At 43.9% G+C, this 23976-nt stretch overlaps 1 protein-coding gene across 7 annotated transcripts in view; it reads left to right on the plus strand.

The window, feature by feature from the left end:
• LOC102307488 (kelch-like protein 29) overlaps nt 1-23976 on the plus strand; it is a 273511-nt gene that overhangs the window by 184275 nt on the left and 65260 nt on the right. For all 7 annotated transcript variants that reach the window (XM_014332219.2, XM_042219089.1, XM_005917719.3 and 4 more), the window contains 2 exons: nt 1874-2020; nt 15772-15970. In XM_014332219.2, coding sequence (XP_014187705.1) covers nt 1874-2020; nt 15772-15970 — 346 coding nt within the window. The remainder of the gene's footprint in view (nt 1-1873; nt 2021-15771; nt 15971-23976) is intronic.

A 23976-nucleotide genomic window follows, 5' to 3' on the forward strand; every position in this document is an offset into this window, starting at 1 on the left:
CAGACCTCAACCCCATAGAAAATCTGTGGCGGGAGTTGAAAGTCCGTGTTGCTCGGCGACAGCCCCAAAACATCACTGCTCTCGAGAAGATCTGCATGGAGGAATGGGCCAAAATACCAGCTACTGTGTGTGCAAACCTGGTAAAGACCTATAGTAAACGTTTGACCTCTGTTATTGCCAACAAAGGTTATGTTACAAAGTATTGAGTTGTATTTTTGTTATTGACCAAATACTTATTTTCCACCCTGATTTACGAATAAATTCTTTACAAATCCTACCATGTGGATTCATGGATTTTTTTTTTCACATTCTGTCTCTCACAGTTGAAGTGTACCTCTGGTGCAAATTACTGACCTCTGTCATCATTTTAGGTGGGGGAACTTGCACAATCGGTGGCTGACTAAATACTTTTTTGCCCCACTGTATCTTACGCACTGACAGAGTTTTGGTGTGATAGTCACGCTGAAAAATAAAGTTACTGCCAATCAAAAGCTTTCCAGATGATACTGAATATTAGATCAAAACCTGACAGCACTTTCCTGTTTTCGTTCATGCATTCATTTTAACAGCCCCAAACCATGACAGAGCCTCCACCGTGTTTTACACATGGCTGCAGACACTCACCGTTGTATCTCTCTCATGACCTCCTCTGTACATATTAACAATAAATTGAACCAAAAATGTTTCCCTTCATTAAGAATGGCTTTTTGACAGCCATCCTCCCACTGAGATCATTTCTGGTAAGGCTTCAGCGAACAGGAGATGGATCAGCAACACGTGCTCACTCCCAAAGCGTAACAATTTATGCTAGGTGACAAATCGTCAGTATGTTAAGCTTCCGGCCACACACCATATTACGAGTTTGGAAAAATGAGGAAACATGAGAAGCTTTTGAAATTAATCTACACATGTACGTTAATTTAATCTGTTTGGAAAACACTATCTAACATGATTAAGGTGGTGGTTAAGATTAGGGATAAGAACGGGATGGGATCAGCTGAATGGCCAGATGCATCAATCAGGTCCTGTGTCAGATCTTTGCTGCATTTTTTCCCTGTTTCTTAAAAACGTGACTTTCAGTTAGCGTTCATCAGCTGTAGATATTCTTAGGTCAGGCTTTTCTGCTTTTTTCCCTCCGTTTTCCCAGTTTCGTCAATTATTTGTAACTTCAGAGATGTGCCAAGATTTTGGCTAATAGCTGTTTAGGAAGGTGCATAAACACAATTGCATCCTGGTCACACCGGGCTGTCGTTTTTCATATATTGAACTAAAGAAATGAAATAGAAGAAATGGTGTATTTTTGGGACAGGCTGCTAGTAATAAAATGCCTAAAAGTTGTCTGTTATATGTAGACACAACCCTGTGTTAGGTGTCCTTTTTTATTCTTGAATGAATCACAGGTCAGTGATAGGTGACTTTACAAATACTGGAGTGTAAATGAGGGGAAAAAGCAGCCAAGTTCAAAGAAAAACTTTGAAAGACGTTCAGAAATCCTGGAGAACTATTGCTCAGTTCCACCCTAAAAATGACAACAAAGCCTGGCTCATTGGAAGCAAAATATAAAGAAACATCTAGAGGCTCAAGACTTTTGCACTTACTCTACGTGAGAGAAATACACTTTTTTTTCCCTTAAATGCTACGGCCACATGATGTGAAGTTTTAAAGGCCGTTTTTCTGCCCCTGCTGGTCTCTGCGCTGGTTCCAAAGAGGCCTTTGTTTTAGTTTTATGCTAGACAGATCTGAACATCTGCCTCTGCTCAAAAACAGGAGCTTCACTCTACAGAATTGTGTATGTTCAGAGCTTGGCACAGGAAAAGTCAGATTGTGTCGCTGAAAGTCAAAAGTTTTTTAGCGATTGAACCTTTTTTTTCAGGTGGCAGGGCAGGAAGAGATCCTCAGCGTCTCCAAGGACGACCTGATAGCCTATCTGTCCAACGACAGCCTGAACACAAAGGCCGAGGAGCTGGTCTACGAGACCGTCATCAAGTGGATCAAACAAGACCCCAACTCTAGAGTACAGGTAACGACGCACAAAGTTAACGAGGGTGTTTTTGGAGTGTGCGAAACTTTGTTCTTCCAACACGAGCACACACTTCCTGCACCACGAGACTAAAAGGCAGCCAGTTCTCGTTACATCTGGCAGAACAGTTTCCGCATGCGTGCCGAGCCGTGTTAGAGATCGGCCCACCTCTTCCTCTCTTCGCAGAAGTGCACGGCACCAAAAGCCACACAAGTGACTCCCCGTTTTCTCCCGCTAGCGCTCATCAACTTTGTGCTTCGGATCCAGCCTAACGCAGCAGTTGTTCGTAATCCCAGGAGTGCTTTGCCCTCAGAATGCGCTCTATTCTTAGTTACACTTCATTTGTTTGTGAGACACTGTACCGCATGAAAAGCCTAACAAAAACAGCAGACAGCCGCAGCCCTCTCTGCGCACGCCTAACAGGTGTTTGATTTATTCCTAGAGGCTGTTAATCATAATCAGAGGTTATATCCCCGAGATGGGTATTGACAGTCAGGTGCAAGCAGGTCGAATTTTAACAGGCACAGAATCGATAAGCCTCAAGGTCAAAGCATCAAACGCCCGCCACATATACGGAAAGGTAAACGGACTGCGCTGTAGACGGATATCCATTCAGCAAGGGGGGGGGAGAAAAAAAACCTCAGGTTGTGCGATATTTATGGACTGGGTCCCAAAACCATGAATTTAAAGCTGATGATTTTAAAGTATTTTATAGCTGTTTTAAAATGGAGAAAAGATTGTTATCAGATAAATTACACCAGTCCATCACGGCAAGAATCACTCCTTCAAAGTAATGTCTTCTCACCAACCAGCAAGTGCAGGGAAAGGCCCTATATCACCCGGATCAGATTTGGTGCAGACCTCAGCAATCAATGTTTCTTTATTGGCTCCTGCCTTTATGAGGCACATATGTCAATATTTGAATTTTTCACCTTTTCAGATTAAACATTTAGCGTTTATCCTTTGATATGTGGCGCTGTAGTGATTTGGGGCAAATCCATCAGACTTTTTTGTTGTTGTTTTTTTGCAGTGGAGAACCTTAAAGTATTTAGTGCTACACAAAAGGGTAAGGAGAAACTTTTAAAGCACAGATCGTGATGGGTGCCGGAAAATGAGAAAGCAACAGTATGAAAGATGCTTTTTTTTGGCATCGCTCTCAATCTCTCCCACTGATAAAGCCTTTAAAATTGAATTTTTGTAACATCGCTGATAGAAAGGTTGAAAATTCACCAATAACCATAACAAGGCTGGTACACAGTTTTTAGGAGAAGCGTACGATCCCTGTCATCTGTGTCGAAAACCTCTAGCAGGCTCAGTCCGGCCAACTTCTCCAATCTCACACTCTATTGGAGAGGTGCAGAGGTGACTTACTCAGATGAAGTAGAAGAAATTTTGCCGGTTGTCTGAACAACCCGCCGCACTGGTTCCTGAGACGAGGCACCCGGGGTCACCCCCCGTCTTCACGGGGAGACGGGAGAGAGTCGGCGTGGAGGAGAGGGGGAGGAACCGCGAGCGAGGGAAAGAATCAGAGCGAAGCAGAAAGACAGAAACGAGCGAGAAACGTGTTGGCGAGAAAAGAAGAAAGTGGATTGGAAAAGGAGCCCCTGTGTTCTAATCTGATATCCAACGGTTTGCGCCTCTGCACACAGCCATGACATCCAGGGAGCCGAGATGTGATTGAGCTCACGGTCAAGCTCAAATCTCTTGCCCGCGTGTAACCAAAGAGAGAGAAAAGAAATAAAAAAAGACAGCTAGCAAACCCCGGTGTCTGCGGCGAGGACAGGAGCATACGGAGAGAAGCGCGTCACATGATCTGCACATGCCGACAAAGATCTCAAGCCATTTATATGCATGTAAGAAAGTTTTAGGAATCCACACGTTTCACAGTCTGAGTAAATAGTTAATATTTTACTTGCATACAGATCTCGCCCCACTGTGAAATTACACATGCATGCACTGAAAGTCCCAGTTTTCCACCGGCACAGGATGTGGGTGGAGCAGAGAGGCCCGCTCGCTAATGTGACCTGATTCATTTATCAGCGCGTGAATAAATGCAAGTGAATGTTAAGATTGTGTATGTAAAATATTAATATTTATTCACGCTGCGATGTACACATTTGCATAGCAGTTTGATCTTCTCCAGTTGGTACATGTGTGTTTGGATTGCAGTAAGTGCTCAAGTGCACACATTTGTGAATCTTATTTCCCTTTTTTTTTCTTCCTGTCGCACACTTGTGACCAATTTGAGAGTGAAAGAAAAAAGAGAATAGGCTTCTTGTTTTATGCCACAAGAGAAGGTTGGATTCATACCCAGTTCGGCTCCACTTTTTAATGACATGTCAGGGCAGGATGTAACAGAAAAAAAACGCTCGCATTCATCCGAGCATGCGTCGGTTCTGTGCGGCTTTGCGGGTTTTTGTGTGTCTGTGCATGTGCTGCGAGTTGTAAGCTGCAGGCTATAGAGTGGAAAAGTGGCATATTGAAGGCACTGGGTAAATAATATGCAATTTTCTCTCTCCACTATGCTGTCACTAACAACCGATGGCACCGGGAAACGGGGGACCCGGACATCACTTAGAGACAGAGGGAGAGCATTTGAGCGTTAATAATGGTTTGCTATTGAGACACAAAGCTGCTGAATGAAAGTACAGAACTGTTTCGGTTCTCTTTGAATGGGTATCATCGAAGGTGTGCCACCCTTCAAACGTCTGTATGTGTCTGTCTTTACAACTTAAGTGAAAGGGGAGTTAGGGAGGCTTCAAAAGAAAAAAAGGAAATACCCTTTTTGGAAGAACGTATTCCTGAAGCGACTGTTATTTGACAGAAAACACAGCTATAGCTGATTAAAGAGGACCTGTTATGCACTTTTGCTGCTCCAAGTTCTTCTTCTTGGACCTAATTAGAGGAACTTTGCACAAGTCAGAGTTCAAAATAATCATTACTTACGTTATGCTGGCCTTTGATGTAGCCACCCTCCCTTCAAGCCTTCAAGCTCACCTTAAAGTCTTGTTATTAGGCTGCCCATTGTACCCAACAGCTAAACACAGTTTTGTGCTTACAGCCAGAATTCTGTGCCTGAAATGACCATATTATAGAGATCTGCTGTCTGTAATGTCATATGACACCAAACATTTACAGCAGTCTGAAGCTTGAGCCTTTTTCTCTTACGTATACGTGCTTATGTTGGTATTTGAACCTTCGGCTGCGTTTGATTTGAGCATTCACCATTTTTACAGTATAATTCATGTGACATATACGACATGTACACTGAACTTTATTTGGTGTACCTTGCTACTACCAGGTTGGACCCCCCCATTTGATTTCAGATCTGCCTTACATTTTTGTGGCACAGATATATCACGGTGTTACACAGTTGCTGCAGATTTGTCACCCTTCATGGGAATTTTCCATCCCACCGCATCCCAGAGGTGCTCAACTGGATTCAGATGTGGTGATTATGGAGGCCATTTGAGTGCAGTGAGCTCACTGTGGGGAGGCTTTGGCTCAGGAGGAAGATCAGGTCATCTACTAATAGGAAGGTTCGATCTCTGGCTGCATAACAAAAAATATCCTTGGGCAAGATGCTAACCCCAAGTTGCTCTCTGATACATCCATCAGAGTATGAATGTGTGTGATAAAGACAGAGAGCAGTTAAGTAGAAAAAGCATAGAAGAAAGTGCTAGTTTGAGAAGATTTGAGCTTTGTCACATGTCACGTGCTGGACATGGTTGATAAGAACTCTGAAGTAGGCTGTGATGTTCAAATGATGCTCCGTTGGTACAAACGGGCTCAAAGTCAGCCAATAAAATATCCCCCACTTCATTACATCACCAGCAGCACTCTAAACTATTGATACAAGGCAGCATGGATCCTTGCACCATACCATGTGAATGTCTCAGCAGGAATCAAGACTAATTAGATGGGACAACATTTTTCTACACCTCCACCTCCAAATCTGAGGCCATGGTCATCAGCTGGAAAAGGAGGGTGGAGGGTGGAGTGCCCACTCCGGGTCAGGGACAAGTTCTTGCCCCAAGTGGAGGAGTTTAAGTGGAGGAGATCGACAGACTGCGTCCGCTGTACCGGTCTGTTGAGGTGAAGAGAGAGCTGAGTGTAAAAGCAAAGCTCTCAATTTACTGGTCGATCTACGTCCCTACCCTCACCTATGGTCACGAGCTGTGGGTAGTGGGCTTCCTCCTTATCTCCTTAGAGATAAGGTAAGAAGTTCGGCCATCCGGGAGGGGCTCAGAGTAGAGCCGCTGCTCCTCCACATCGAAAGGAGCCAGCTGAGGTGGTTCGGGCATCTGACGAGGATGCCTCCTGGGCGCCTCCTGGGTGAGGTGTTCAAGCCATGTCCCACCGGGAGGTGGCTGGGGAGAGGGAGTTCTGGACTTCTCTGCTTAGGCTGCTGTCCCTGCGACCCAGCACCGGATAAGCGGAAGAAGATGGATGAATGGATGGTTTCCTATCCTTTGCTGACAGGACTGTCACCTGGTGTGGCTGCTGCTTTAGCCCACATGCTTCATTAGCAGAAATGCTCTTCTTCATACCTTTGTTATTTGAGTTGCCTTCCTATAACCTCAAAGCATTCTGGCCATTGTCCTCTGACCTCTTAGAAGGTATTTTCATCCAGAGAACTGCTGCTCACTGGATGTTTTTTCATCTTGGGATCATTCTGTGTAAACCCTAAAGATGGTTGTGTGGGGAAACTCCCAGTAGAGTATGTCTACATGCCTAAATGCACTGAATTATTGATATATGATTGGCTGATTAGCTTAGGCAGATGCATTAACAAGGTGTATCTAATAAAGTGGTTCGTGTGTGTCTGTCCCCTTTTTTATTTTATATGCCAGTCAGTGAATCCAAGAATAACCTGTATATTAATATGTGATTCAGGGGTGAACATGGTCATTGTAGCCTGAAAACAAGCCTTACACAAACGTGCGCGTGCATACAAACATGGAGTTTTTTATGTGCAAACTGAGTAGTCTAATCTCACGAGACAAAGGCTGGAAGAAAATGGTTTCCAGCATCATGTTTGCTCTCTGAAGGTGCTGACGGTGAGAGACCTGTCCTTCCTTTCACCTAGCAGTCCTTTGTGGGATAACACATCGCCCCAATTATAACAGGCCAGCTTCTGCCAAATCCCTGAATAGGACCTCCATTACGCTTCTCTTCAACATATTTCATAAAGGATCCTATCTTGCCAGGTGACTCAACCTGACAAAAGAGGCTGATTAATTGGCTCTTTGGAAAGCGGCCAACTAATGTAACAGCTAAAAAGAACAATTAATGGTGTATTTTTGTGATAAAAAAGGCCGGGCTGTCCATTAGAGAGGACCTGCTGTCCACTCATCAGAAATAACAATGGCCTAGCGTGACATGTGCAGCTCCCCCGCCCAAATTAATATAGTTAAAGGTATTACCTCTTATGCTTATAGGTTGCTGCTGATTATTATTTTTTTGGAGGGTTTGTACAGTTGACTCATGTAATGTGGTGATTTTTTTTTTTTCCCCTCCAGCATTTGGTGAGAAAAAAATCATTTTCGCAGAACAAATGATGCTATCATTATGTAGTTAGAGTATTAAATAATCAAAGACATAAATGCTTTGAGGCTGAGTAAGGATATAAACTGAGTTTCCCTCACAGTTTTACGAATCATTTACCTTCAAAACTCCAAATGACCCTATCGGCGCAAGCATCACTTTTAATTTAGTACTTCTCTTCTTTTAGGCTCCGAGTTCAAATTAGAAACTTTTCATCTTCTCGAGCTCCTCGGGGAACGGTTAATTTGTTCTTTTTGTTGTTGTTTTTTTCTGATAAGAGGCGCTTTGTCACAGCAGTAGTCCTTGAAGAGGAAAGTGAAACTGTTGTAGAGTCCACTGGCAGCGGGATCTGTGACGTATGTGCACTTTGAAGAGGCCGAGCCGGGCAATGGAGATTGATGCGGCAGGCAAGGTTGGCCACTTTCCTCCGCTCTTCTCTCCACTTTGCTCTTCTCTTCGTGGCACACAAACGCACTCAGGGGCTCGCTGAGATGTCATCGTTCACGTCCCCATTTTCGTACTCAAAAACGTTCACACAAGAGCGAGAATCGCTCGCACGCGACTTCCAGAGCGGACGGGATCAGTGCGCCCCAGACCTCCGTTCTCATCGGTGCCCTTAGTCGTCCCAGAGCGCGCTCGGTCCTGATGTGTGCAGCCACTTTGAACCGCAGCCACTCAACCACCGCGGCTGCATGCCTAGAACAAAGTTACAGCATCTGATCTCCTCCGGGCGCGCTCATGAACACACAACAGCTGCGTGACATGCGATTCGTGGAAAACAAATGAGGGTATATGCTCACAGGACGCCATTTTCACCGTTCTCAAACCTCTGCTATGCTATCGTCTGTGTTATTTAAGGGAAACGCTGTAATTACTGGAATCCACTCGATGTCAAAGAGAATTCAGTTTGTCAGAAAGTAAGCCAAAAAGTTTTATGTTAATGTGAAGAAGGCAGCCGTACCTACAAATATGTTTCTAATGAAATCAGCAGAAGAAAGCTTTTAAAACATTTTTTTTCTTTGAATGAAGTCATGCTGAAACAGGCCTCGGAGGACAACGCATTGCACCTGTCGGTAGTTGCTCAGGGCAGCATCGAGCGTCTGTCGTCCTTTACGCCTCTCTCTATACCCCCCCACCCCCCAGTCCCTCCTTCTGGCTGATATGCACACACACAGTCATGCAAGCAAAAGAGCACAAACACGCTCAGCAAAGCATCACTTGAATCCAAATGAAGTGCCATTTGCGAGAGCATATTTTACTTGCTCATAATGTGTTACCAAAGGAAAAAAAGGCCATGCATGTATTTCCTCCCCCTCACGACAACCCACACACACACACACACACACACACACACACTCAACTCACACACACACACACACACACACACACACACACACACACAAGGGGAGAGAATAAGTTTCTAGGTCAGCCTGGGAGTGGGTTTTGTTAAGGCTGTGAGGGCAAACATTTAGTTCTTGCGCTATTGAACACACACGTATAAGTCAGTAAGCTTGTGTGTGTGTGTGTGTGTTTAATTTTTAATGCAGGGTTGTGTTTTAAGTGTTGAGTCGTCCGTTTTTCACAGTAAAGCAGAGGAAATAGATAGGACGGCTCCTGTGTCATTTATTTGATGCCTCTGTGGCACTCAGTCATTTTACACACACACACACACACACATGCACAGTAAGAAGCGTTAGTCCTCACTGACAGTAGTGGAATGGGAAATGCTCAGTGGACATTTGTCATCTTTGTTAGCAGCTGGCGGCCTCCCGGCTGCTTCTCTGCCGGCACTGACAGATCTGAGAGGCTCCCTGTTAGACACATTATCCCTGCCTTTCACGAGGCTCAACCTCCTCCGTCCACCTGCCCAAATGTGTGTGTGTGTGTGTGTGTGTGTGTGCATGTCTGAAGAGAAAGAGAAGTTTCGAAGTGGGCTGTGCAGCAGTGTTTCGGCAGTAGACGCAGTCTGACGAGGCTGCGGGGCATGTGTCTCCACTGACACTGACCCGGTGTGCTGTTGCGTAGCGGGTCATCGTGAGATTGAGTCCATTAGAGAGATGAAGTCAGAAGGTGTTGTCAGGGCTGCGTATCAGAATCTAAGTGGATATGAATACAAGCTCCTCGTAAATGCAGCTCATCCAGTGAGGATGGAACAGGGGAGGAAAAAAAAGCGAGAGTGGGCAGACAAGCTAAAAGCAGTACCTCCATATGTCCTCAGTCTCCTGTGGATTCTTTCCATATGTTCCACGTTTAAGAAAAAACTAATAAAAACATCAAACTCCTTCTTAGAAATCTGTAAGGATCATGCACAGTAGGCTTGATGTCTTGCAGTTGGCACTGTAGTGGATATAATTTGCATCCATTAGATGCCATCTCTGTTTAAAAGTGCACAAGGATTGCTTGGATGAGTAAGCGAGAAGATGAAAATGACAGGTCACACCATTCGTCTGCAGCGAAGGCGCCCGCATTCGCTCTGCGTGCGCCTGTGCATGAGAGACTGATTGCTTGAGAGCTTGTTGAAGATGGAGAGAAATGGAGCCGGATACGTGGCGCCTTTCCTCATCTGCTCAGAGGACGTCACCCATTGGTCTGAGTGTCCCGAGGATTCTCGTTTACCTCGGGGTTCATGTCGCACGCATGCACACGCATAGACAAATTAGTATGCTCATTAATGTATGTACTCTTCACGCATGCACGATTGCAAAGTCTTAAAAGTTAAAGCCCAAGGAGTTTAAATACCAAATCTTTGATTTACTTATCTTTGGATGAGCTTTGATTCATCCAAGTAAACCTGATACACATGAAAAATGTCAACTGGAAGAGTTAAGTTCAACTTAATTATGAATTTGCACAGTGAAAATGTATTTTTCACGTTTCCATGGTGTGAAAAAGATGGCTCCAACATCTAGGTGTGTAAAGCGCAGCCACGAAAGAATTCCTTTGAATTTGGATTATTCATAAAGCCCAGCAGCTGGTATGGTTGCAAAAAGAAATCTAGGAAAAAGCAACTATATTCCAGATGTGTGTCGTCAGTAAACACTTTGCTAATGACTTTATGGACTCAGATGTTTGTTTTTAAGTCTTTGCTTTAAGCTAATATATACATTTAAAGTAGAGCAGCCGGGTATAATTTGACTTGTGACTGCCTTTCACAGCGTCATTGGTTTCTCAGTCATATCCTCCTCTCACTCGTGACAACTGGTCTCAAAAGAGATGAGATGGGAGGGACGTGATGCTGAAGTGGAGGCTTCGGAACTTTGTTAGCTGCTTGTTAGTGCAAATTGAGAATCGGAAAGCTGGTTTAAGTGACTTTGAAGGTTGACGTGCTGGGATTATCCCCCACAACCCTGACAAGGTGTGCAGAAGAGCATCTCTGAACACACAACATGTCAAGCCTCGAAGCACATGGGCTACAGCAGCAGAAGACCACACCAGGTACCGCCGTGTCCGCTAAGATAGGCTCACTAAAATTGGACGACAAAAGATTGAAAAAATGTTGCTTCTTATTGAGACGTTTGGGTCGAGTTGGGGAGTAATGGAATACATGTACCGGCGTTTAAAAAGGTGGTATTCAGAATACAGTTACTTTGTTGAAGTAAATGGATTACAGGGCGGTCTTTTCCTGTTTCATATGTTAGGCTGTCTCTATTTTTGGTAATTCCACACCAGTGGAAACCCAAACAAAACACACATTAAGAGCAGAATACATTTTAAAAGTAACCTTCCCAACACTGGTCAGGGTTTGGTTCATTTAAACCCCACAGTTTACCTGTATTTGCTGAATCCACAGTAGGTCCATAATTTGTTGAACTTTTGTAGTTTTACCTCTGTGCACAGCCACAGCTGATTTTAAATCAGGAAGTCAGCATGTAAGCGAAGTGCAGACTGTCAGTTTTAATTCACAAAAAAATGTAAAGAATTTTGCATCACCTGTTTAGAAATTACAGGCATTTTTTATACACAGTCTCCCATGTTCCCCTTTTTCATTCAGCATGCGTTCATGTGTTCATAATGCTGAAATGTTCATGTTAAACAGGGATAGTGGTTTTACTGTTATTAACGTTTGCTAGTAAGCATTAAGCAAACATATGACTGAGACTGACTGGACTGTAGCTAGTTTTTGTTTGCTTTTGCAGGTAATTTGATCACCAAGCTGGTATCGGTTCATTTTTTTTGGGGGGGGGGGCATGATGCTGGGGCAGATTAATTCATACGCAGGCAAAGAAAAATCTCTGTTTCATAGTAATCCATCAAGCTGTTGTTGAGAAATTCCTTTCAAAACCATAAATGTGAAGCTCATTTGTTTTGGAAGACAAACAGCAGCCTGAGTAAACAGTATCTGCAATAATTTCTGCTTGACTAGTTTCAATAGCTGGCATGAAGCACGACTTTTTTCTTCTTTTTTTTCATGGGGTCTGACACTTTGGATTTGAATATTAGCACCAAGTGTGCAACTCTACTTCATTTCCATGCCGATATATGCATGTGTGGGAGGAAGAGCGACGAGCGGGGAATGGAGGTGGAGAGAGAGAGAGGCAGAAAGTGAAGAAGAAGTGGGAGAGATAGGGAGTTAGTTAGAATTAGAGATGGAGAGTAATTCTTTTTTAGAAATAGACGGACAGAGGGAGAGGGATGGCGGAAAGGGAGCTGAATTAAGGTAGAGAAAAGCTGCTAGGCACTCTTTCCCACACACACACATACATAGGGGATATCCCACACTGTTTACAGTGCAATCGAGTCAGCGGCTGGTTTATTTAATCAGAGTTCAGCCTCAGAGACTATACGTTGTCTTAATCTCCTTAACAAGATTTACCAGCCAGTCAACTTTTGGACAGAACACTCCGAACAGAATCCAGCAACTTTGACCACAAACAGCACAGGATGAAATCAGCGCGGTCATAGTGGATCCACTCCTGAATGCACCCATCTGTCTCCGGCTGTATTTACACGCGCACGTGTGTGTCTGTGCACATGTGCGAGCTTGTTTTCAGGCAGATTTTTACCTGTATGTGGAAACAGTGTCTGTCCTAACCTTTTTTGCAGAGACCAGATGCTCTCTTTGAGGTAGTTTCACTGTCATTAAAAGATATTTGGCAAGGGAAGAGAGGCTACAACAGATGTGGCTTTATAGGTAGCTATGATTTGCAGATGGTACAGTAGGATGGTTTTGCTCTTTTTTTTCATGTTTGTTTAAGGAGACGTGAGTAAAAGAAAGGTTGTGTGTGTGTGTGAGAGAGAGAGAGACTGAGCACTAAAATGGGAGTGGTTCTGTATACACTAAAAGGTTAAGAACAGTTTATCTGCCAATCAGATCGTTGCAGGCTGAGACGGGTGGCCATTTCCCCAGACAAGATCGCCTTCAGCGCTGGAAATTTACAAATATTTCCCTCATAAAATTTGAAAGCGGTTCTAATATTACAGTAAAAAGTAAAGCTTGTTTATCAGCCGTCACCATCAAAATGCTGGATATTAGATGTGAAGAACTATCTAGACCCTGAGGTCTTCGCTTCATTATGACTCAATTTAAATTTTTTTATTTTTTATTTTTAGGAAGTTTTAATTAGGTGCTTGCTTTGATGTGTTAATTAAATGGCTGTTATATGTCAAAAGTAACCTTCCCAACAGGTCGCAGGCATTTTTAGAGTTTCCAGCTCAACTGAGCTGTGTGATGTCGGACTGCGAGCCAGTCCACCTGCCGTTCCAAATAAGAGCAAGGCTTCCAGATGTGCGCACAGGCAATCGAGCACATTTATTTCTGTAGTGCCCTTAAGGGCACCACCTGGCTGAAACTGCCCCATATACAGCTTTAATTTAGTTCTGAGGGCCAGAAGAGTCCGTAGAGGACCTATTTCTGATAACCTGCAGATTTCTGTGCGAGATTTCACGAGCCACATGAATTTTAAACACAACAAAATTCAATATTTCCTTCCTCAGACTGTTGTGTTTTTAAAGATATTTATCTTAATGAAAAATTACTATTAAATATGGCCTTTTAACATTTCGCCACAGCCGATTACAGGTATTAATAACTTGATAGGATGTCCGAAGAGGTGTAGGTTGAAGCAGACTTGGAGTAAAGTACCTTGTAATGGAAGTCCATAGCAGTAAGCCTGAAGCTTAAGTCCTCCATTTGAGTGTGACATGACTCAGTAACTACTGGGGCAAATCTCCCACTATGGGGGCACTTTAATTGGAAGTAGTAGCTTCTCTTGAGTAAAGAAGTCTTCCCTTAAGAATATTGCAGAATGCTAAGGAGCTTGCTCTGACTTCACCTTCTCTGTGTTTGAGCTGAGGTGCTCGGAGCGATTGCAAGTGTTTATGTAGGAACTGAGCTGTTTGTTTGATAAACTGCACTGTGGAAATTCATAGATGAGGGAAACAGACAGTCCCAAACGCAGGACAGCGTTTTGCTCCGAGCGTGCTCACAGAGAGGAAATGTCATCAGCAGATTTCTCTGGCTGCCATAAAACCATCACTTCGTCTCTCCCACCTTGTCTTTCTTCAGATCGTTCGACGTACTTTTATCCTTTTCTGCCGTGCCTCCTCCCGTTGTGTCATCACTTGTCTTCCCACCCCCCACTTCCCATGCCCTATCTACTTCCTCTCGCGCTTGTCTCTCCGTCTTTTTGTCCCGCAGTCTGACATCTTATTTACTTCTTTCTGGTCAGATGAGCTCAGGACATCGCTGGAGAGCAGATGGGACACATGCCAGACTTAAAAGGCCTCAGGTGGAGGGGAGAGAGAGAAAGGGAGATATGCTTAAGCAGTGTCTGCTTATTATTTATACTCGGCTGAATGATGCTTCTCTCGGCCCGTTGTTCTGTCGCCCTCCCCGCGTGGCTCGTCTGCGCCGCTCTGAGCCAAAGGGTCAATGGGGTCAGCCTCCACCCAACTCTCTGCCGCTCCGTCCGTGCTTGTTTACAGCTTTTTACTGTCAGCGTAGACGAGGCTCCCGTGGGGTCGGCGGTGAGGTGTGAGGGGGGACACATGTACACACAGACTGGAGGGGAGGCAAAAAAAAAAAATTCACTCAGCAGCCAGAGCTATAGACAAGGTTGCTATAGCAACAGCCTGTCCTACCTCTGAGCTGAGCACCTATACAGTATAAGCATAAATGCATGCACGCCCAGAGATGAAACAAACACAAATATGCTAAAGTTGCTATACTAAAATGATTCCCTCCCCCCCCAATTAACCAGCTCGGCACCGCGGGAAATTGATGGTGCCAGTTTTATGTTACAGAAAAGAAAAAAAAAATCTTGCTGGTGGCACTGCAGCATCTTGGCTTGAATGGGCTGTGATTAGCCAGAACTGGGTCTTGATTTAGCTGCAAAAGAGCATTAGCTGTCTCATGAAAGATTTTATTTGGAGATGGGGGTGGTGGGAGATTCCCACCCCACCACCGCCCCCCGCCGACAGTGTCAGCTGTGTCATCGTAGCCGAATGCACGTACCAAAGTGAGATGAGGCTCGGATCTTACTGTAAACTTTCAGTTCAAAACAAGTCTCCAGAGTTCCTTTTATTTGCTTTTTTGGAAAACTACTGGGGAAATTCAGTCACTTCAATCTGTGACGACTCGATTAGGCATTTTCTCATTTTTCTCTACACGTTTTAGCATTTTTGTCCGATATGAGTGTAGAAATTTTAGAAAATGCGTGCAGGGTTTCACTACATCTTTCAAGTTTTGACACTGACGGTAACAGAGCTAATGGTCTCGCTACTGCCAGGTTTCCTCACGCTAACGGTCCCGGCTTTTATCAAACATTTCTTTTCCCAGCAAGAAACACAAATGTTGGCTATACAGCAAGAACACTGTTCTTTGATCACTTCAACTAAAATGAATTCAAACACTGTTAGTGTTCGGTAAATTGGAACTTTATTAACAATAACACAACTTACAGGCAATTTGAAAATTTTTAAAGAACCCAACAAACCAAAAAAAATGAGGTGAAAAAGAACCTAAAAGAACATTCACACACTCACACTCTGATGGATCTATCAGGGAAACTCTTGCTTAAGGATATTTTCAAACGCAGTCATCGAGGAGACTGAGATCAAACCGCCGTCCTTCTAATTGGTGGACAACCCACTCTGTTTCTTTATTTAGATCTCTTTCAGGTTATTTAAGCAGCACTCACTAACTGCAACCTGGAACAAGTAATGACTCTCTGTTCCTTTCCCTCCCTTTATGTCTCTCTTATCAGCATTTGTCAGAGCTGTTAGCGGTGGTGCGTCTTCCCTTCATCCACCCGTCCTATCTGCTGAACGTAGTGGACAACGAGGAGCTGATCAAATCTTCAGAGGCGTGTCGCGATCTGGTGAACGAAGCCAAGCGTTACCACATGCTGCCTCACGCACGGCAAGAGATGCAGACGCCGAGGACCCGCCCCAGACTTTCTGCCGGTACGTGCGCACACATAAAGCACAGATAAACTGACGTCCATCATTTGTGCCCTGGCCTCGGTAGCGGTCACGTGATCTGCCTCCCACATAACTGACCAGTCGGCGCTGTCGGCATCTGGGCGCCCACACGCTCACACATATCCTCGATTCATATTTTACTGCAGCAAGGTGACCGAGAGGTCAGGGCTCCACACGAGACGCGGGCTCGCCAGTGCACTAGATTGATTTTTTTTTTTAGCCCACAACTCAAAGGCGGTGATTTAGAACTCGGTAATGTTTTGCACACAGCTACAGTAAACGCTCGAACGTACATGTGGGCAACGGGTCACGTATCCAAAAGTCACGACACGTTTTACTTTCAGAAGTCGCTCAAACGGCTTCTGCATCGAGTCTGATTGAGGTAACCTTGAAAAGTTAAACACGGCCAGCTGTAGTGGCTTTCCAAGGATTGTGCAAGATGCTATAAACTTTTATTAAAGCAAACCTAGCACATAAACAACTTTCTTAACAGCAGCTAGGCACAGTAGGATTTCTTGCTTTGAGATTCTTGGAACTGGCCGATCATTTGCTCTTCTACTGCAACCCAAGTCCAAGTCATTTGAAGACAGTGTTTGTTTACATCGTTAAAATCAAAGGATAATTCCAGAAAATTGGAGGGCGCCTGCAAATTGCTTTTGGCCGTCAGATTTCTTTTTCCCCGTAGGTCGGCCAGGATCCCGTTCTTCACCCTGTAAAGCTTTACCTAATTATAGCGTCTGCGTGGCATTATGAGTTTCGCACCAGCACACCTTACCGTTCAGCACAAGTCATTTCTGCCTGGTTGAATAAAGATAATTGCCTAACAAATGGGACTTTATGCAGGTCAGTTTACCGAGCCGACTCTGCTCTCCGGCCGTGGAGTTTTTGAAAACACGGGGAGGTCAGCCTTAGGTCAATAGCTTATCCTTTTGCATCTTTAATCCAGCAGCACGGGAAGAATTATCTGTTTCTTGAGAGAAGACATTTGTGGCGTTACATATGCTCACCTTCATCTCATTACTCATCCTCGAGCCGCTAGTTTCTCTTTGTTCTCGGCACTTTCTTGAAGCATTTTCTGTCAAGGCGCATTTTATAGTGTTTGGTATGTGCATATCTTATGCCTTCTACATCCCCCATTATGCAGGCTGAAGTGTGTATTGATTCCCAGTTGCTTGTGGCTCTGTACAACAGAATTATATAAATGCATAAATGCTGCCGGGATGAATACATTCATGATGCATTATACCCCAATGGCTCAATGAATGAGAAATATATGTAAGTTTTTCCGATCAAGTTTTGAACTCCCGTGAAGCTAAAACACTTATTATGACTGACTGTCTGAGGCATGCATTTAATCAGGGCGTCACTGCCGAGAAGCCTGCGTTCTAATGCACTGAATGCACCTTTTCTTGTTTGGGTTAGCAAATGCTTTTTGCATCATTTTAACATATTTTACGATGCTTAAGCGTGCACGTGATGCCAAACGCGCTTGTTCGCCTGCCTCGCTTCTGTTGCTCAACCATCTGCTCCGCTGGGCAAGGTGGGTTCTGCGCAGCGGGGCACGTCGTCGCTGGGATTTCACCGCAGACGAGAAGACGGCAAGAAAGATAAAACGATGAAGACTCGAAGGAGAGTTTGAGGTTGTTCGGTATCACTCGCGTGTAGGCGAACCAGTGATAAGGAAGAACAGGAGGAGAGGTCACAGAGGGGGAGAGAAGGGGATCAGAAATGAAATTTGAAGGGCAGACATTTGATTGAGTTTATTCCTTGAGCATGCGTCTCGTTGTGTAAGCAGTAAGCAAGTGTGTGTGTGTGTGTGTATTTTAAATGTGCACAAGCAGATGGGGCACCACCTGAGCTCGGTTGATAAGTCTGTCATGCGGAAAAAGAAAGGAAAACTGCCATCCGTGAAGCACTTCTTGCTGAGCGCAGTCAATCTGTGAACTTGTGAGTCGCGTGCATGCGTGGGTGTGTTACAGCATGCGTGCGTGCGGACACACGCCTCACACCTCCATTTCTTTACACTCGAGATAAATTTGAGTCGAATTGCACTTTTTCCAGCCTTGAATTTTTTTAAAGTTATTCTTGCGGGACATATTTTTAATTAACATCCTTTCACATTGAGACTTAAATAATAAGAGTTGCGCTCATGGTGCCGGTGTTCCTCGGCCATTTGTTAGCTGAGTCCAACGAATAATGGATCATTAAGGCTGACTATTTAAAAAAAAAAGGAATAAGACAAGTCATATATATTTAATTTCGGGGGGGGGAATGAATAAAACACCCAAATTGGTTTGCGAGCCAATTACTTTTGCGTTTTAGGAAAATCTTGTTATTGTTGTTTTGGGGTTTGTTTTTTTTCAATGATGCAACAAATGGGACACAGGAAGTTAATTAGCGAGCTTCTGATGGAGCCAGGCCAGCTCTTTATCCCCTATGTTTAGGCTTTGTTAAAGACAAGGTGTCTGTTTGGCTGGTAGGTAACAGAGATAGTTCTCTGACATCTTAACCTAAGGTCAGAGTGAAAGGTAAGGGTCAAATATCCCAGCTGATGGTGGGCAAACGGCAGGGACCGCCCAGTTCAGCTTGTATAAACTATTGAACGAATTAAGATCGAGGTTTGAAGTTTTTAAAATTCAACGTGTTTGAACTTTTGTTCAAACAGACAATAAAATATCTGATCAGACGAGAGACAGTTTCTAAAGTCAGATTTTTAAATGATCGTCTAACATGCACATCAATAGCATTACATATGTGACAAGCTGTACGGTCTCTAAGGATGTCATCAAGACTTCGTGGGGATTTATGCTTGAGTGTGTAATTTACTCCGTAGCTGTGTCGTAGCGCTCACCCCCCTGGAAGTGTAGCTAAACGTCAGGTCGACGTAACCCGAAACTACTGCGGTTGGCCCGTTCAGTACTCGATTCCTCCTGTGCCACCCCTGCTGGATGGGTCGTGTGTGGGCTGCGTGGACACCCAAGTTAACACCCAACTGGTTCAAGCTCAAGGTCAGAGGTCACCTTTATACTGACACCTCATTTTAAATCAATGAAGACGTTGTTTGACGACCATTCGAATAGGTTTGGGGTTTTTCCAAAGGTAGCTGCACAGGTAGAGACAGCCCTCACTAACTTCTGTTGCACATCCAGTCATTTTATTCCATATCCAGGTCTGAGACATGACAGAAACCACTCGGTGCAGAAAAGAGCTTAAAGGGTTACTCCTAGTAGGCTTTCACAGGATAAAGAGCTAGTAACTGTGTAAAGTACCATGTTGGTCAGCAATAGCTGTTCTGCACACGGAGCAACATTAGCATTAATGATTTTGTTTTTGTCCATATCATCAGTGTGCATCCACTATTCACTCTCCTTCTCGCTGTTTTCTGAGAGTCCTGGTGTGTTTATACTGTTTGAGCTGTTAAATGTACCAGCGTTACTGAACACGTAGCAGAAAGTGGCTTTTCTGAGAGAGTTTCTTACTGAAATCAGTTGCCGAATGCCAGGAAACAGTCTTGACGAGAGAGCAGTAAGAATTTAATGAAGTAAAAGAAATGTGACTTTACAGCCCATAAAAACTTGCCAGTTTTTTAAACATACTAAAAGGCACCAGAGGGTAGAAGTACAAGCTCCCATTCCTAACTGTACATAAGTAAACAACAGCAAATATTAGCTACTTTCTTAATATAGATGTATACGCTTTAGATATGGTTTTCTTTTTTCTGAAGATACTAAATGTGCTTGTGAAATTTCATTTGTTCCAGGGTTTTGCTGAATTAAGCTCATAAATCATGACAAGTGTAAGCTAACCGCTAATAAGAATATTAATGGCCTATGAAGATACACGCTGCAGTGTGCTTATAAGATGGAATAGCAGGAACTTTTTTTTAAGTTTAACAGAAAGTGAGACATTTTAATGAGTACTTGCTCCATTAGCTGCAAGCTCTAAAAAAAATAAAAAAGTTATTTCTATTGTGGCTAAACAGAAGCAGCCAGATGGTTTTCACACATCCCTTAATTGTCTTGTTTTTGCCAGGTTTTTCTTTATGTAGAATCCTGCTGTGCTGCAATGTTGTAATTTCTCTCCTTCTCTTGCTTTTCTTTTTTTTGGACTTAATTGCTCGGTTTTTATTGATTGTTAATCAGTCACTCTGACAAGCCCTGGCATGTCACGTTTTGTTTTGCTCTTTGCAGAGTAAATAATACTGTGTTGATGGGGAAAAAATAGAATAAGATCAATCTGTAACGATACTGGACGACGTTAGGGCAAAGCTCATTTTTTTTCCTCTGGAGACAAAAATCGTGAAACCCGAATCACAACCGTGACATGAAGTTCATTCTTCAGCTGAGAACTTTAATTTCATTGGATGCTAATTAAGGAGCCAAAAAATGTGTTCGGCATCGAAACGGGCTCTCTGTGATCTTCAAATACAAATGCAGTTTTAAAATTAGATGTGTTAATACGCTCGGTTACTGCGTGAATGTGTGCGCACCGATAGTGATGTTGCATCTTTTCTTTTTTGCATTTTTTTAAACATAATGTGCACCATTGATTTAAATGTTATTTTTTTTCCTCTTGTCACCCCTAATTTCCCTCGGTTTGCTGCTGCATCTGTGCATTTTGCGTTAACTGCCTTCTGTCTTTCACATTTGGCCCAAAAAGTCTTGGGTAAAGTGAAAACTATGGGTGTCTCGTAATGAATCCGTGGCATTTTGTGTAGTGTATGTGAATCCATTAGCTGCTAATTGGTTAATTAGACTGTGGATGTGCATCTGATTAGCTGTCATTAGACTTTGCAGGGGATCGGGAGGGGATTAAACAGCCGCCGGTGCTGCAAATTTTGCCCTCAAACATTTTTGCCTTAAGTCGTATGAGTTGCACTCCAGCTTTGAGGAGTGTTGACATCCATATACAGTTTGCGTTTGCCTGCTATTAAGCAGCAAGCTAAGTTTTCTTTTGTGTGCATGCTGTGTACGAATGTGCGTGCACCGAGACAAACTCATACATTATGCTCCCATTTCCCTCTCTCCACATGTGTCACTGTGCTCGGCTCAGAGGAGGGTGGAGAGCGCCAGGGCAAACTGTTAACTCAACCCAGCCAAGTGGAATAGCACTCAGACAAATGAGCTGTAATGACTAGGAGACGCAGGGGTCCTGCTCGCCTCATACTGTTTCTCTGTCTTTGCTCACTCGCACACACACTCACATTGTTAAAACTTTAAATGCATACACTGTGGGAGGGAATCCTTAAACAGTAGCTGCACTCTCAGCCAGCCTTTCCCTCTGTCCACTTCATCATCTGTAATCAAGCGTTCATGTATCTAAAGCTAGAAAAGTGCAACTGCAGACACATTTGCGACTGTGAGTGTGTCGCAGGTTTTGCTTTTTTTTTTTGTCACCCTTAATGCCAGAAAAAAAGGAGGTTGTAATTATAGATTACATACTTTTAAAGTAAGAAAAAGCTCACAGCAAATTGTTACTGACCGTTTTTACATTCCTGCGACATAAGGCCAGCCAGAAAATGCTGCGCTAGTGGTGGCGGTCTAAAATGGGTGGATTTTATTAGATCAGCAAGCACAAATAGTGCGGCTTGCATCCACAGTTTAGAGACAATAAAAGCAGGCTGTTGTGCGAGGTCCTAAAGGCCCGTAGGCGTGACATTCATCTACTCGTTCACACCTCCGCCAGCCAGGAGATCCTTGGAGAGTAGTCGTAGCGTGCCACCACTGCAAAGAAAGGAGAACAACACTCACAGCTTGTAAAGAGAGCATAGAAGATCATCAGATAACTTTCTTCTGAAGTCTGCCACCTACTGCTTTTGGCTCGGGTCTGATAAACCACTCTGCATCGCTGATCCCCCTCCGGTGCTTCCTCGTCACTGCTGACAGCAGTTCTTTTTGGTGGAATAATTGAATTTATTTGTCATCTTTCTGTGTGGATGCACAGCCTCAATGCTAACCATTAGGCAAAAGTGATGGCGACTGGGAGGCTGTCAGCAGTTTGGAAAGACAATTGTGTGCTTTGCTGGGTCCTTTTTTTATGTCAGGACTTTGTTGATTGTTGTCCTGCTCTGTAATTATTCAGCATGGTTTGTCTTGTAGAGCCAATGCAGCATGAGATTACTCTGCCTCACCTCTCAAACCGGAAACGCAGGATGCAGGAGAATGTGCCAGAAATGTCTTAATCGCTCTCTGCGAAGAGTGCCCTTCAGCAGATTCCTCTTCCGATTTTATTTCTGGAGTCTGAGATTGGTATTTTAGGAGGGGGAGAGGGAGAGCGAGGGAGAAGGAGACAGAACAAGTAAGCAAAGAAGAGAGAAACTTAGATGCAGCTATGCACTGGAGAATTGGGAGTATGAGTTTTTTGATATTCTTTGGGCTTATCAGTGAAAATCTCAGCAAACACAACTGTCCCGGCTCATAAATGTAACATGGAGGCAGTAAATCCAGAAGAGATAACCACTGGTCCGAGCGTCTGCGGGGGCTGCAGCCAAAATTAAGGTTCCCTCCACTTGTCCTTTTGACTTGTGACTGCTGCCAGCCCGAGCTCCCAGGAAGGGAGGGAAAGGGCAAGGGAGGAGGGGAACGAGTGAACGATTGCTTCCCCAGCCGCTGCCAGAAACCTTGACTCATCCTGTTCCTGAGCCGCAGTTCGTGCTCACGAGCAAAGTGAACAGCATTTACAGAAGCACGGATCAGTCTCGGCATCGTTCATGCCACATCTGGTACTCTGACCTGCTGTACCTGCTGCGAGTCTGGAAGGATGCATCAGCCTCATCCAATATTCAACAGGAGGGATGGGGTGAGCCTGCTTTGGGCTCTGTCGTCGCGTGTGCTGACGGTGCAGATTGAGGCATTTGGATGGAAAGTTCATCGAATCATCAGCCCAGAAGGTTTAGATCCACTATATGTTGAATTCTAAAGGAACTGACATGTTTTTCTTTTATTGGGAATATTTGGACAAAACAAAGTTTAAAAAATAAGATATACTTGGACTTGTTACCTTCAGTAGATTGCTCTGATTCTCGTTTATGCTCGCTCCTCAGCGCCTCAGTGCCTTCCTACCACTCCCCTACAGCATCGACAGTGTGCAGCGCTTGCTAAAAAGCAAAGAAACCTAAAAAATAAAAGTTTCATCCCAAACATGAGCAACATTTATTACGGTGCTATTTTGCTCGATGTCTAGGATCTTCACTCGCTTCCACCTGTGCGTTGTAAGCACGGGCAAAAAGATGCTAACTACAGTTCACTTAGTAGTCACCGGTATCATTAATAGAAAAGATCATTTTAATATTCTAAATGATTTCTATTGTACACACAGAAACCAGTTTTTGTACATATGAAGCTCTCATTGCCCATTCCTCTAGCAGTGTAGCTAGCTCGGTCTATGGAAGGGGATTTCGAAGTGAACTGAGCCTCTAAGTGTTGTTCGAGGACACTTAAACCCTTCACGACGTTTGTTTTTCCCTTCTAAGGAGACCAGCCATCACTGCAGATTTTCAGTCAACAGATGCCCAGCAGACAATAAAATGCACACACACTGCACGAACGCAAGCACACAAGATCCATTTCAAGCACGCTCACTGCACCCTCCCTGGACTTTCCTTTGGAGCCCTTTGGCCCTCTGATCCTCACCGTAGCAAATTAACACCCCGGGAGAGAAATTATGGGATTCGGAGGGGGGGAAAAATGCTAAAGAGAGAGAATGGAGAGAAGCGGCTCAGATAAGAGAAGACGGCTCTGCGGCTGTCAGTGGGACTGTGATACCCAATGAGAAAAAGTCTTCATCCTCATAGTTTTCTGCACTTAAACTCTATATGAATGTATATTATTTACACATGTATATATCTATGCAACAAAAAACAACAACAACAAAAAAAACAGATTTTCCCTGTTTTTTGTTTTTTTTGTCACACTAGACGAGATGGTTGTCGTTTGTGTAGTCTTGATTTATGTCTGGCTGCAAAGCAGATAGGTTTTAGAGGGAGAGTC

Source organism: Haplochromis burtoni, unplaced genomic scaffold, assembly GCF_018398535.1.
Source record: "Haplochromis burtoni strain Fernald_Lab_line unplaced genomic scaffold, NCSU_Asbu1 Contig_28, whole genome shotgun sequence".
NCBI classification, from domain to species: Eukaryota; Metazoa; Chordata; class Actinopteri; order Cichliformes; family Cichlidae; genus Haplochromis; species Haplochromis burtoni.